The sequence below is a fragment of the Phoca vitulina genome, unplaced genomic scaffold (genome assembly GCF_004348235.1).
Source record: "Phoca vitulina isolate PV1807 unplaced genomic scaffold, GSC_HSeal_1.0 scaffold54, whole genome shotgun sequence".
NCBI lineage: Eukaryota > Metazoa > Chordata > Mammalia > Carnivora > Phocidae > Phoca > Phoca vitulina.
The window spans coordinates 4691583-4707055 of NW_022589757.1; the positions used below are offsets into that span (position 1 = coordinate 4691583).

The following is a 15473-nucleotide window of genomic DNA, read 5'->3' on the forward strand; positions in this document are numbered from 1 at the left end:
ATCACAATTCCGGACTTCAAGTTCTATTACAAAGCTCTAATCATCAAGACAGTATGGTACTGGCACAAAAACAGACACATCGATCATTGGGACAGAATAGAGAGCCCAGAAAGGGACCCTCAACTCTATGGTCAACTAGTCTTCGACAAAGCAGGAAATAATGTCCAGTGGAAAAAAGACAAGTCTCTTCAACAAATGGTGTTGGGAAAATGGACAGCCACATGCAGAAGAATTAAACTGGACCATTTCCTTACACCACACACAAAAATAGACTCAAAATGGTTGAAAGACCTAAATGTGAGACAGGAGTCCCTCAAAATCATAGAGGAGAACACAGGCAGCAACCTCTTCGACCTCAGCCACAGCAACTTCTTCCTAGAAACATCGCCAAAGGCAAGGGAAGCAAGGGCAAAAATGAACTATTGGGACTTCATCAAGATAAAAAGCTTTTGCACAGCAAAGGAAACAGTCAACAAAACCGAAAGACAACCGACAGAATGGGAGAAGATATTTGCAAATGACATATCAGATAAAGGGCTAGTATCCAAAATCTATAAAGAACTTCTTAAACTCAACACCCAAAGAACAAAGAATCCAATCAAGAAATGGGCAGAAGACATGAACAGACATTTTTCCAAAGAAGACATCCAAATGGCCAACAGACACATGAAAAAGTACTCAACATCGCTCGGCATCAGGGAAATCCAAATCAAAACCTCAATGAGATACCACCTCACACCAGTCAGAATGGCTAAAATTAACAAGTCAGGAAACGACAGATGTTGGCGGGGATGTAGAGAAAGGGGAACCCTCCTACACTGTTGGTGGGAATGCAAGCTGGTGCAGCCACTCTGGAAAACAGTATGGAGGTTTCTCAAAAAGTTGAAAATAGAGCTACCATACAACCCAGCAATTGCACTACTGGGTATTTACCCCAAAGATACAAATGTAGTGATCCGAAGGGGTACGTGCACCCTGATGTTTATAGCAGCAATGTCCACAGTAGCCAAACTATGGAAAGAGCCAAGATGTCCATCAACAGATTAGAGAAGATGTGGCATATAAATACAATGGAATATTATGCAGCCATCAAAAAAACCGAAATCTTGCCATTTGCAACAACAGGGATGGAACTAGAGGGTATTATGCTAAGCGAAATAAGTCAATCAGAGAAAGACATATATCATATGATCTCACTGATATGAGGAGTTCTTAATCTCAGGAAATAAACTGAGGGTTGCTGGAGTGGTGGGAGATGGGAGGGATGGGGTGGCTGGGTGGTAGACATGGGGGAGGGTATGTGCTATGGCAAGCACTGTGAATTGTGTAAGACTGTTGAATCATAGACCTGTACCTCTGAAACAAATAATACATTATATGTTAAAAAAAAAAAAAAAAAAAAGAAGATAGTAGGAAGGGAAAAATGAAGGGGGGGAAATCGGAGGGGGAGAGAAACCATGTGTGACTATGGACTCTGAGAAACAAACAGGGTTTTAGAGGGGAGGGGGCTGGGGGGATGGGTTAGCCTGGTGATGGGTATTAAAGAGGGCAGGTATTGAATGGAGCACTGGGTGTTATATGCAAACAATGAATCATGGAACACTACATCAAAAACTAATGATGTAATATATGGTGATTAACATAACATAATAAAATAAAATTTTAAAAAAAGACAGTAGGATGAGGATAATCTCTGTAACCAGTGAATTAAGATATTTTTAAGGGCATGTAAAAGAAATTATTTTAAGCTAACTATTGAATAATATGCATGTAATAAACAGGGACATGTTGGCTCTGACTATATATCTGTTAGGTATAAATTAAGATAAAAGCATCTTCAGAGATAGATGGAGGATAGATTGATAGAAAAACAGACAGATCATTCTTAATGGGAAAGTGGGGATATTCCACAAACCATATGCAGGCAAACATTTTTCCAGCTGTATCATCAAATATTTTCAGTTGATTGATGACACCACGTCCAGTAGTTTGTATGTTGAAATGGGGAAAATACAACATCCCCTGTGGGATTGCTGTAGCACAGCTGTGTTGATGCTGGGCACACATGGTGTTGAGTGAAGGGTTGTTACTGTTACTACATGTTGCTTAATCTCTGCACATAGCTCAGCAGGCCTTCCCACAGGTGGCCCTGGCCCCAGGCATAACTGTGAAGCCATTCTTGTCTTTCATGCCTTTGGCCTTCACTTGGAGTCCCCTGATACAGCGATGGGAACTCCCCCTCCTCACCTTTCAGATACTCAGTGTTCTCTTATCATCTGAACAATCCTAGTCTTTTTTTTTTTTTTTTTTAAAGAGGGAGAGTGGGGGGTAGACGCAGAGGGAGAGGGAGAGAGAGAGAATCCTAAGCAGGATCCATGCCCAGCAGGGAGCCCGATGCCCGATGCAGGGCTCAATCTCACGATCCTGGGGTCATGACCAGAGCCAAACCTAAGAGTTGGTCGCTTAACTGACTGAGGCACCCAGATGCCCCAACAATCCCAGTCGTTTTAAATATTACACTTTAGGGGCGCCTGGGTGGCTCAGTCGGTTAAATGTCTGCCTTCGGCTCAGGTCATGATCCTGGGTCCTAGGATGGAGCCCTGCGATGAGCTCCCTGCTCAGCGGGCAGCCTGCTTCTCCCTCTCCTCCCCACTTGTGCTCTCTCTCTCTCTCTCTCTTGCTATCTCTTTTGTTATCTCTGTGTCTCTCTCAAATAAATACATAAAATCTTTAAACATTACACTTTATTTGTGTGCCTGAACTTGACCAGTGGGCTGGGGCTGCAGCAGCCCCGAATGAGAACAGATAGGGATCTAAGAACTAAAACAGTCCAATGACAAGTAGCAACTGGTCGTGGGTCAAGTTTCAGGCAGTGTCCCAGGCCAGGAGGTGAGAGCCAGCCAATGTCACAGAGGCATAAAGTTGTTTCTAGTGAGAATGTGAAGGCAGGTGAAGGCTTACCCCAAGACACCTGCTGTAAGTAGAATCTGAGGCACACACCGAGGTCACCTTCATTCTCTTCCTTCTAGAGATGAGAAGATGCTTCCTTCAGTGCTGCTCAGCCTGGTGGGCTGAAGGGCACAGCCAGTGAACGTGGCTTCCAGCTCTGCTGTGGATTGAATTGTATCCCCCAAAAAAGACGTGCTGAAGGCCTAACCCCTAGAACCTCAGAATGTGACCTTATTTGGAAACAGGGTTTTTGGAGATATAATTAGTTAAGATGAGGGTGCACGGGAGTGAGGTGGGCCCTTAATCCAACAGGACTAGTGTCCTTGTAAGCACAGGAAAAAACAGAGACGGGGGGAAGTCTCCATGGGACAACAGGGGTGGCAGGTGGCAACCAGGGTACAACAGAGATTGACCAGAAGCTGGGGAGAGACAGGAGGGAGTCTCCCCTGCAGATTTCGGGGCAAGTATGGCCCTGCCAACACCTTGATTCTGGACTTCCAACCTCCGCGATTGAGAGACAATCGGCTTCTCTCGTTTTAAGCCATTCAGTTTGTGATACTTTGTTAGAGCAGCCATGGGAAACTGATCCCGCACATGCTGCTCTCCATCCACTCAGGAGCACTGGCAGCTGTGTCTTTGGGGGCCCCGGGGGTACCACAGCATCTGTGCAGCTGTGGGTCTCTCCATAATTGCCATGGCAACCACCCGCTGTGGACATTCAGACCCTGCTCTCCCCAGCTTCTCCTCCTCTGGGGCCTGTAACCATGCCTTGGATGAGACTATGCCTGCATGGCTGGAGGCTGAGGCAGTCTGCCCGCATGCCCGCTTCCCCTCCGTCCCGCTCCTGCCCCACAGCCTCCGTCACCAGCCCCCTGCGGCGGGGCCAGGTGCAAACTTTACCTTCCTTTTCCCGAGAGTAACAGGTTAAGCTCATAGTATACATCACCCTTCCTTTCTGGTATTCTGGATACATCTTTATGCATATGATGTCACATCTTCCTCTGCTAATGAAGATTCTGACGATGAAGTAAGCCACCAGAATATATCCGCTTCATTATATTCAATATCTGAAAACAAAGTAGCTTGCTTCATTAAAAATATGCATAGAGGTCTGTTCTTTTAAAGAAGTGGAAATGTAGAATTTCTTTAAGGGGCACCTGGGTGGCTCAGTTGGTGAAGTGTCTGACTCTTGATTTTGGCTCAGGTCGTGGTCTCAGGGTTGTGAGATCGAGCCCCGCATTGGGCTCCATGCTAGGCGTGGAGCCTGCTTAAGATTCTCTCCCTCTCCCGCTCCCTCTGCCCCTTCCCACCGCTTCTCTCCCTCTCTTAAAAAAAAAAAAAAAAATCCATTTAAATTGGATTGCATTTATTTACATTTGATTTCATTCGGGCTTCCAGTTACGGAACGACTAAGTCACGGGGATAAAATGCGCGGCATAGGGAATAGTCAGTGGTGCTGGAACAGCGCTGCATGGTGGCAGCTGGTGGGGAGCAGGGCATCATGCATAGATTTGTTGAGTCACGGGGTTGTACACCTGAAACTGACATTGTGTCAACTACGCTCAAATAAAAAAACAACAAATAAATAGATTTAATTGCATTCAGTGGACTATATGCTCTTTTTGGGAAGTTGTAAATGCATAGTCCTGAGGCAGCAATAGGTAACAGCATGACAGTTGATTTTTGTAAGGCCTGAATGATTGTTGCTTAAATTAAGAACCGTCAGATAAAGAAAGGCCAGGGGGAGGCCAAGTCCAAATTAAGTCACAAAGAGGGAAAATGAAGAAGGAAAAGCAACTACAGGGTCAAGGGTGAAAATAACATATAGGAAAGTGTAAGAAAGCCAATTGCTTGCTGAGGAGAGCTGTATTACTAAACAGGATGATCCTTTTATTGTTTGCAAATTTGTTTGAAAATTACTCCAAAACTAAAAGAGCTTGGTGCACGAATCTCACCATCTGGGTGGTAAATGATGAAGCTGTGATTTGAATCACATCTGACTGGAGAGGCCATGTTCTCACCTCTTGTGCGCAGGTGTCCCTGTAATTCTTGTTCTCATTTTCCTTTTGTTTTCTTTTGAGAACAAAGTAACTCCTTGAGGGCCTTCTGTGCACCAAACTAATATAAATATTTGGCCGCCCTGAATGCCAATTGCGATCATTGCAAATCATGAGTATTGTTGCTGGTAGATGTCTGGTTGCAAGTTCAAGGCCTTGACACTGAGGCTGACCAGGATCTCCTTGAACTCCCCAGGAGCGGAGGTGACCTACATGAACATGACCGCCTACAACAAGGGCCGGCTACAGTCCTCCTTCTGGATCGTGGACAAGCAGCATGTCTACATCGGCAGTGCTGGCTTGGACTGGCAATCCCTGGGACAGGTAATCTTTCCACATTACATAAATTCAGAGTTACGTTGGCATCAAAGCTCCCAGCTCCATAAAGCATGTGGGCCGCTCTACCGTGGCTGTGGGAAATAAAACCTACAGCATTACTTTTACTTGTGTAGTTTTAATAGGCTCACCTCTGTTTAATATAAAATGAGAGCCCTTTCCTTGACAGAATCGTCTTCCCCCAAATGCTGCCATAGTTGCGGTGCTCTTGTAATTCCGATTCTACCCCCAGATTCTGTAGAGCAGGTTGGTATGTAGTTTATATTATCCAAACCTAACTGTTCAGCGTGAGATCACATAATCTATGAGACAGAGGAAAACATAAATCCAGTGTAGATCGTATGTTTTAGAAGAGTAATCATTTGTGTTATTCCTTGAATAAATCTTCACATGACGGTGTTGCCTCCTCTTTGCAAATAATTCACTTCAAATACCTTGAAGATGCACTTGAACATCTGTAATCTTCAGGTATTTATTGTGTCAGGGTGATCCATAGAGGATGGCAAATCACCTTCTTCCCACTAGTCAACTGGTGGCTGGAAGTTCTCGATCCTTGGGTGCATAGGAGGATGGGCGGGTCAACGACACATGCTACACGGCCCATACACGCTTTTGGCTGAACTCTTGAAAGCATGGATGTGTAGACAAACACAAGGGCTATAACCCGTAAAGAAAGACACTACTACATAAGATAAATCTGAGAGAGAGTAACATGATATTTGTACTGTCGGCTTCCAGCTGATTCACCATTTGCCTCCCAATTTCCACTATTGTCCTATTTTTCTTTTTAAAATGCCACCTTCCATGCATGCAAATTCTGTTCTTCCACTTTTCTGTTCCGGCAGCTGTAAACGAAATAGACAATGGGCAAACTAAATACTAAAATAAAATTTTAATACTTCCCTCTCCAGGAGACAGACAATGTAGAGCCAAAGTACAACTGATCTAAGGTGTTTTTTCCTAGTTTTGTATTTAAAGGATAGTCAGGGTCATCCAGGACCAAAGCTCAAACAACTGTTGTTTCTAAGAAGACAGTCTCACCCTAGGAAGAAGGGACACTGAAGAAAGTTTCCCAATCAGTTTTGGGAGAAGTCACCATCCAAGGTTGACAAAACATCCTTTATTTTATATTTGCTCAGGAATTTGAAGGTGTTTTTCTACTGATATAAAAATGATTCCGAGCAAAATAATAGTATCGATTAACAATCGTGACAATAATAACTAGCAAATATTGCACACCAGGTGCTGTTCTAGGCCATTTAAGTGGATTATTTAATTTAAGCCTCACAGTGATCCTGTGATGGAAAAAGTATTCTTGTCTCTGTTTCAAAGATAAGTAGACCTGCGCCCAGAATTGAATTTCAGTATTAAATTTTTAAAGCCAATTCCTTTCAGTAATAATTCTGATATGTATAAATTTTGATTTAGTATATCTCGTGTCTGATGACCCTTCAAACATGGATAGAAAAAATATGGATTAGGGACACCTGGGTGGCTCAGTTGGTTAAGGGTCCCACTCTTGATATTGGCTCAGGTCGTGATCTCAGGGTCATGAGATCCAGCCCTGCGTCAGGCTCGATGCTGAGGGTGGAACCTGCTTGGGATTCTCTCTCCCTCTGTCCCTACCCCTTACCTCCTGTGTGTGTGCGCACACACTCTCTGTCTCTAAAAAAATAATTAATTAATTAATTAAAATAAAATAAAAAATATGGATTATAGCAACTTTGGCTTACCTCAGAAACAAGAATTAAGGCAAAGACAGTATTATAGTCTAACTTATAGAAATATCTGAATTCATCTTTTGCTAATCAATAAGCATCTTTTGCCCAGAAATTTTCTGCTGAGCCTTTTATAATAAATAGATAAAATTGGTTTTGTAACAATATTGATTACATGTAAATTCTGCTGCTAAGTGGTTTTTAGCTTAAGAATCATTTGCTTTTTTTTTTTTTTAAAGATTTTATTTATTTATTTATTTATTTGAGAGAGAGAGAATGAGAGATAGAGAGCATGAGAGGGAAGAGGGTCAGAGGGAGAAGCAGACTCCCTGCTGAGCAGGGAGCCCAATGTGGGACTCGATCCCGGAACTCCAGGATCATGACCTGAGCTGAAGGCAGACGCTTAATGACTGAGCCACCCAGGCGCCTGCTTTTTTTTTTTTTTTTAAGAGAATGCGCTTCCCCACCACCAAATTGTATTTCCTTTGTCATTAACTGATATTAACTGATAGGGTTTAAAGTTCTGTGAACTCCATTTGAATGGGGTTTGAATTATTGAGGTTTAATGATATTTTTCTCCAAATTTTTGAGCAAATTATCTCTATAATTTCCTTAGGCAGATGGACATAAAATATTTATGTGTTGGCTTCCCTGCTTGAGGCTTACTCCTTTGTCTCTGATTTTTGCTGTTTGTTTTGTAGGAAAGTAGGTTGATCTTTTAAATGTTCACTTTTTACCTCTGTCGTCATTTAGACATGGATCCTCATTGTGAACTGTGACATTTTCCCCGCTTTAAACATGGTAAACACAGATGAAGGAGGGGCTGCAAGTTACTTCCTGTGGGTCAAGAGAAGATCGAAACCATCTCAGATCTCTGCTTGCTTACACATTCTGAAGTGGTAGCTAGCTTCCCTTCACCTACACAGAAGGCCAGAGTTGCCCACGAGTCAGAGGGCAAAGTGGGGAAGTGCCAGGACCCGGCTCTCTGTTTCACAGCTAGTCAAGCTCCTTTGCTAAGGATCAACCAGCTCTTTGCAATTCATTTAGTGTCCTTCTCAGCAAAGAGAATTACCACCTCTCCATTATGCCATTGTGTCAGCTGGGCCTTCAGATCTGGCCCTCCAACCTCGTCCCATGGCTAGTTTGTTCTCAGCTCATAAGCCATGTAATGAGAGGGAGAATAAACAGTGGATTCCTGAGATTTCTCTCCTTCAAAAGACCAGCCCAGATATAGCAGCAAAGTTTACTTTTGAAAATGTAAATGGATATCATGATGCTTCTTAAGTATGGAGTAAGTGTAATGCAGGATTAAAAAATAAACGTATTTTGTGATCTATCATAAATTAAGAGGGGAAGCCATGAAAAAGTGGTCAGCACTCTATTAAATAACAGAAATTCAATCAAGTACATTCAAAGATCAAATTGGTTTTATTCAACAATTCACGAATTGGGCAGCATCCCACCTAGCAATAGAAAGGAGGTCTGCCAGGCTGTAGAAAAGAAGAGGTTTTTAAAGGTGGAAAGGGGGCGGAAAAGGTAATTATGGGCAAAGAATGAATTGTTGTAGGCAAGGTCACCTTCCTAAGGGAAACAGGAGAGATCTATCTGGTGGATTATTTCACTGAGTGCAGACTAGGTAATTCCTTGGTAACCGGTTAAACGTTACATTCCAGGGTGGTTGAAACTGCAATTAGGTTTGATATTAAGTCTTAGTTTGCTAACATGGGTTTAACATAAGTGACTCCATTTTGGGCCTGCTGCCTCCTTTTTAACAATTCCAAACGTGCCCATAGAGAGAGGGCAGGTGAAGGGTCATGCTCGCCAGTTGTCCATGGAAACAGCCCTTGGAGGAGAGTACCCTTGGGTAGGCTGGAGAAAAGGCTGGAATAAAATGTATACATTGGTGACAAATGTTTAAGCCATTGGTGATTTCAGGTCACATGGACTTCTGCAGAAATCTGCATTCTTCTGTTGGTTATAAATTTAATAACAGGTCAAGCTCCATGGGGATCAGGGAATTGGGAGGAGGTGAGTGGAAGAAATCCTGGTGTCATTTTTTCCAAAAGGCTACTGTACGTGTGCTAGACACTGTGCTAATAGCTTCATATGGCTTCTTCAGTTGTCATGGCAACTTAAGGGTGCCTGTGATTGCCATCTTCCAAATGAAAATAATATTGGAAAAATAAAAACAGAACAGATCGTATTCTGCTGCTCATCTCTCTTGTAACATAATAAAACACTCTCTAACCTGTGTAGGAATTAGGCATTTGGAGATGAGTCTCCTATTCTTTAGATGGACGGTCAAGTTGGTGGAGTCTGTATCTTTCATTGCGTTCCTAGCAATTTGGGATGCAGGTGGGCATCGACACAGGGTTGCCATTTCCTGCCAAACAAAACACTTAAAAATTAAAATAAATCCCATTCCTCTTTTCTTAACAATCTTTCCCATTTTCCTCTCAGAAGAAACTCTATTCTTTGATGGGGGTGGAGAGGAGACAGAGCTGGGGAGGGGACGGGGTTAAAAACTCTTCTGCAAGAGCATTCAGCATCCCCTCTGCTCCCCTGCATCTGTGTGTCAGCTGCTAATAGAACTGGAGACTTCTCTTTCAACACCCACCCCCTCTCTCTTTCCTCTTCACGCTGACACACAAGCTCTGTCTCCTACCTTGTCCACACTTCCCCATAGCGCTCAGTACTTGGGATCACACTACTGCACTTAATCATCCACCTTGAATTAGTTCTCCTCTCAACTGCGTTTGACTTGTGTGGGATTTTTCTTGGTCTACCTCAGTGTGGCATAAAACCCTGCTCAGCAGGACCCGTGCATTAGAGCAGATTTTCATTTGAGCCGAGTTGTGTGCAAGGCAGACAATTATGGGAAGAATTATAATACATTTTCCAAGTGTCAAATTCAACCTATTTCATCAATTTTATGTTTTGTGAAGTTTTCTACTGCAATCAGATTATTGTTACCCATTATTACCTTCAGTGTATGGTAAGTAGGAGAAAGAATGATACTAATAATAAAAACATCAGTGTATTGAGGTTTTTCTCTGTACTAGGCATTCTTCTGAGCTTTTAAAGAATATGAACTTACTTTTCACAATAACCCTTCATTGCAAATAATACTATTATTGCTTTATTTTACAAAGGCAGAAACTGAGGCACAAATAAGTGATTTACCCAAGGTCACCTTCCAGGAAGTAGTAAAGCCAGAATTCATATCCAGGCAATCTTTCTCTAAATCCCTCACTCTTATTTCACTGCTAATAATTAAAAAAAAAAATACATCACGTTTATGAAAAATCATTTTCTTCCATGCACTCGCTGTGATGCTAAGCTATAGATTTCATCTCACTTGCTCTTTTCTTTAAGAAGAGATAACAACACTGTTCATGAAGAAACCCTTCATTCACTCACGTCTTTCTGGCCGCTCACCCACGAAGACACAATGGCCACAGATGGACAGATATTGCTTGGTACCCGAGTTCTGAAAACTCTCTTAACCTCTGGGTTGGAATTCAAAGACTAGGGAGTCGATATGTATGCTTCTCTATTCATCTCCTCCGGAGGTTCGGGGTGCTCCCCTAGAATCCACCACCACAGGGAATCCTGTGGGAGGAAAGAGAACAGCACCACGGGCTTTTCGACACAGTGGTCTGGATTTGTGAGTCTCAGGAGAACCTAAAACCACCACCACGGAGGAAACACCAAATCCAGCACTAACAAAGCAAACAAAAGACTAAGCAGTGTGTGGAGTAGAAAGAAAAGGGCACAGTAGCCTTCAAACGACATGGGGCTCCGGAGATGTGATGCTGAGGGAGGAGAAGCTGGGAAGGAAAACGTGAAAACCACGTTTGTAGAAAAAGTTACTTTTATAATTTTTAGAACATACCCTCTTAAAGGAATACTAACCTGGAGTTCAAAGCAGGGTTCAATAGGTTCTTTGGTCACAAGAATCCGACAACTCTGGAGGGGGGGGGCATATTTTTAAACAATATTTGCAAATATAGGGCTCCTGGGTGGCTCAGTCGGTTAAGCATCTGCCTTTGGCTCAGGTCATGATCCCCCGGTCCTGGGCTTGAGTCCCAATTTGGGCTCCTTGCTCAGTGGGGAGTCTGCTTCTCCCTCTCCCTCTGCCTGCTGCTCCCCCACCTGCTTGTGCTCTCTCTCATAAATAAAGAGAAAGAGAGAGAGCACAAGCAAGTGGTATAGCGGCAGGCAGAGGGTGAGGGAGAAGCAGACCCCTGCTGAGCAAGGAGCCCGATGTGGGGCTTAATCCCAGGACCCTGGGATCATGACCCAAGTCAAAGGCAGTCGCTTAACCAACTGCCTTAACCAAAGGCAGTCGCTTAACCAACACCCAGGTGCCCCAATAAATAAAATCTTTAAAAAATATATTTGCAAATATAATTAGAGCAAACAGGAATAGGTCTGTTTAAACTCTGTTAATATGTATTTTAACCTTAGTCCACCCTTGTTCTGAAAAGACTTAAATAGAAGTACGTTGACCAGGCCGGCTCTCGTGGGGTGCACGAACCCCATGACCGTGACCATGCTGGCTATGAGACCCTCAGTGACCCACCCGGGGGTGGTGGGTGCAGCGTGCCCAGACCTATCCCTGTCCCGGAGCTCAGGTGGGAGAGCAGACCAGGCCCAGGCTCTGCCTCGAATCCAGAATCACTGAAGCTGTTAATCTTGGAACTGGAAATTAGCTCAGAGAAGAATCAGTCTAGTGTTTCCCAAGATGTGTCTAAGGAAATGCTATTCACTGAGAGGTAGACTCTAACAGGGAGAAACTATGAGTTTCATTTAAATCGGTTTCCTTACTGTGGGACTCCTCAGAGCCATTCGTATGCTAACGTGCTCTGGGAATCTCTAAGAGGGTGAGAGAGGATGGACATTCATCAAACCCATTTGGCCATGAACTGCTTTCCACTTAATTTTATGGATCAAATATTCCTTGAAGCCTCCGTATTTCCACAAATGCTGTTCTAAAGCAATTGCACTACTGGGTATTTACCCCAAAGACACAGATGTAGTGAAAAGAAGGGCTATATGCACCCCAATGTTCATAGCAGCAATGTCCGCAATAGCCAAACTGTGGAAAGAGCCAAGATGCCCTTCAACAGATGAATTGATAAAGAAGATGTGGTCCAGATATACAATGGAATATTACTCAGCCATCAGAAAGGATGAATACCCAACTTTTACATCAACATGGATGGGACTGGAGGAGATTATGCTAAGTGAAATAAGTCAAGCAGAGAAAGTCAATTATCATATGGTTTCACTTATTTGTGGAGCATAGGGAATAGCATGGAGGACATTAGGAGAAGGAAGGGAAAAATGAAGGGGGGGAAATCGGAGGGAGAGATGAACCATGAGAAACTATGGGCTCTGAGAAACAAACTGAGGGTTTTAAAGGGGAGGGGTTGGGGGGATGGGTTAGCCCGGTGATGGGTATTAAGGAGGGCATGTACTGCATGGAGCACTGGGTGTTATACGAAAAAAGTGAATCATGGATCACTACATAAAAAACTAATGATGTATTGTATGGTGACTAACATAAAATTAAATTAAAAAAATAATAAAGCAAGAAATTGATCACAGACCTTCTGATGTACCCCCTTCACAGATGAGAACACTGAGGTGAAGGGCTGGGTTGGGGAGGGTAGGTGCTAGTCACTTGCCCACGACCCCTCATCCCTTATGTCAGGTTTTAGGACTCTCAGGCAAACGTTCTTTTTAGCACATGTGCTACCTTAAGAAATGTATGTGATTCCAGAGCTGGTAATTGTTGGGTTCTGTCTCCTTAGCAACAGCACGACTGGACAATTGGCAAACCAGGGCTTACGTGTGGGAAAGATAATCAACAGAGTTGTTGCACGTCTATTCAGAGAACTGCACTAATCATATAAACCTGCAAAAAGTCTATAATCCAGTTTGAAAAGCAAAATACTTAAGCAGTCTTCAAGCGAATATGACCACCCAGGGTATTTGCCAAGTGGGGCCAACAGCATAATTTGTGGGACCCAGTGCCAAAGGAAAATGGGGGGCCTCTTGTTAAAAAATGAGCAAGAACCTCAAGATGTAGAGAACAGAGTAATTACACCAAGCGTGGGGTCCCGCTAAGTCGGGGTCCTCTGCATTCCACGGCCAGATGCCACAAACCCTGGGGACTCAGGAAGCAGAAAATCCCCACAGAGTAAACGGTGACGACCACCGTGAGATGTTCGGATTTGATCTGAGCCTGAAGTGGTAGTTGAGCTGAGGAAAGAAAGGGATGGGTTCAGGGCAAAGACACAGAGCTGGGAGCAAGTGTGGTGTGTCAGAAGGTCTGTGATCAATTTCTTGCTGGACCAGCATGTTCCAGTTGCAGAGCCCTTGGACACAAAGCTAGGAAAGACATGGATAAGCCCGGGAAGGCCTGCACGTGCCCAGCATGGGGGTGTGTGGATGGAGTCCTGCAGGCTACAGGACACACTGAGGATCGTGATCAGGGCCAGGACCTGGCAGCTCTGGAAGAAATCTCCACAAAAGCCATGGGTTGAGGGGTGAGGAGAGCAGGGAGTCAGAGAGTCTGTGGCCAAGATGAAAGAGAGAAGAGACAGGATTGGGTAATGATGGGGGAAGGTCAGTTGTGTCAACTTGATGCCCAGTTGTTTCGTCAAACAGTCCAGATGTTGCTGTGAAGGTACTTTTGAGGTACAATTAATGTTTAAATCCATAGACTTGAGCAAAGTAGATTACTCTCCATACTGAGGGTCAGCCTCATCCAACCAATTGCAGATCTTAAGAGCAAAGACTGAGGTTTCCAGAAGAAAGGACTTTGGTTCCAAGACGACAACATAGACAGCCTGCCAGCCTGCCCTGTGGATGTCGGATTCGCCATCCCCTGCAATCGCAAGCCAACTCCTGAAAATAAATCTCTGTGTGTGTGTGTGTATATAAGTGTATATATATCTCTTATTGGTTCTGTTTCTCTAGAGCGCTCAGACTAGTACAGACAGTGACTGTGAGAGCTAGAAGGAAATGGAACGAAGAGACCTGGCAAAGATGCGTCGTAGTGACTGACGGGCCATAAGGAATGAGCCAGCAGGAACAGCAGGCATGTTTCCAGCACCTGGAGCTGGGCCCACTTGAGAAGGACCAACCTGTTGACAGAAATGGGGGACATAGGAGAAAGGGGCAGTTCTGATGTCCAGGGGGCATTTGGAAAAACGGCAAAGAGATTGGCTGATATTGATGCTTTTTATCTAATAGTGATGGTTCTTTATCACCCAAAGGCTACCGATCTCATCCGTAGCTGCAATTTCCTGACAATGACCGTTGGGTGGGATATTGACAAGAGTCACCCTCCCTTTGCTCACCAAGCCGGGTCACTCTTTTGAAGTCTCCGTAAGGTTAAGGTTATGGCCTGACATTAAGAATGAGAAAGAACACTTAATGTGTCTTTGGGTCTGGCTTCTGTCCCCTTTCCTTTCAGTTAAAAGGACAGAGGGTGGAGGCAGATCTTGAAGACCCGGTGGGCGCGCCGTGGGCAGGAGGAGGTCTCTGTTCTGTAGCTCATCTTGTCATCCCCATTCAGAGCTGGCCCTGCGCCTACATCTTCCCCAGAATTTATGAGTTTCTAAGGACACATTTAGCTCCTAGGGAAGTGGCGCATTGGTAATGCAGGTAACTAGATGTCAGAAGCAAAATAAAAATGAACCAAAGCAAAAGGCAACTCAAGTGGAAATGCAACAGAGAATAATTAATATTCCTTAGGCAACACGTAATGAAGGCAAACAAAGGATTAATTCTCCCAGTGTTGATTTAGAAGATGATCGGGGCTGCTCAGAAAGGTCAGTTTTGAGTGCAGATGCGTTCTGAAATAAATGCGTGAGTGGGAGGCCCAGGTTCTTAAAGGACGCATATTAGCAGACCACAACTTCAGTGACAGAGTCATGCTTATTTTCTACAATTTCTCAAGTACCAATTTGGCAGATGGTATTGTTCAAAGGAGGCATAAGTAAGAAGTCTCTTCCCTAGTCTCCCTTGGGAGACATTCTTACAAAGCCAGCCTATTGTCTGTTACAAAATAGTCTCAATTTGTGCAGTTAGGTGAAGAAATAAGAACATTATTTACCCTCTCCTGTTTGCCTTTGCTAAGATGAGGCTTAGTAGGGCTTTCCCAAGTGAAACTTACTTATTTCCAAAATTTTCCCTCCTATGTCCCTCCAGCCCGTACTTCCTGAATAAGTAGGTTTTTTTTTTTTTTTAATTTTTTTATTGTTGTGTTAATCCCCGTACATTACATCATTAGTTTTAGATATAGTGTTCCATGATTCATTGTTTGTGCATAACACCCAGTGCTCCATGCAGAACGTGCCCTCCTCAATACCCATCACCAGGCTAACCCATCCTCCCA

The 15473-nt window shown here is 43.7% G+C and overlaps 1 protein-coding gene across 3 annotated transcripts in view; it reads left to right on the top strand.

Moving 5' to 3' along the window:
• PLD5 (phospholipase D family member 5) overlaps positions 1–15473 on the top strand; it is a 416609-nt gene that overhangs the window by 279220 nt on the left and 121916 nt on the right. For all 3 annotated transcript variants that reach the window (XM_032389318.1, XM_032389319.1, XM_032389320.1), the window contains one exon: positions 5203–5330. In XM_032389318.1, the coding sequence (XP_032245209.1) occupies positions 5203–5330 (128 nt within the window). The remainder of the gene's footprint in view (positions 1–5202; positions 5331–15473) is intronic.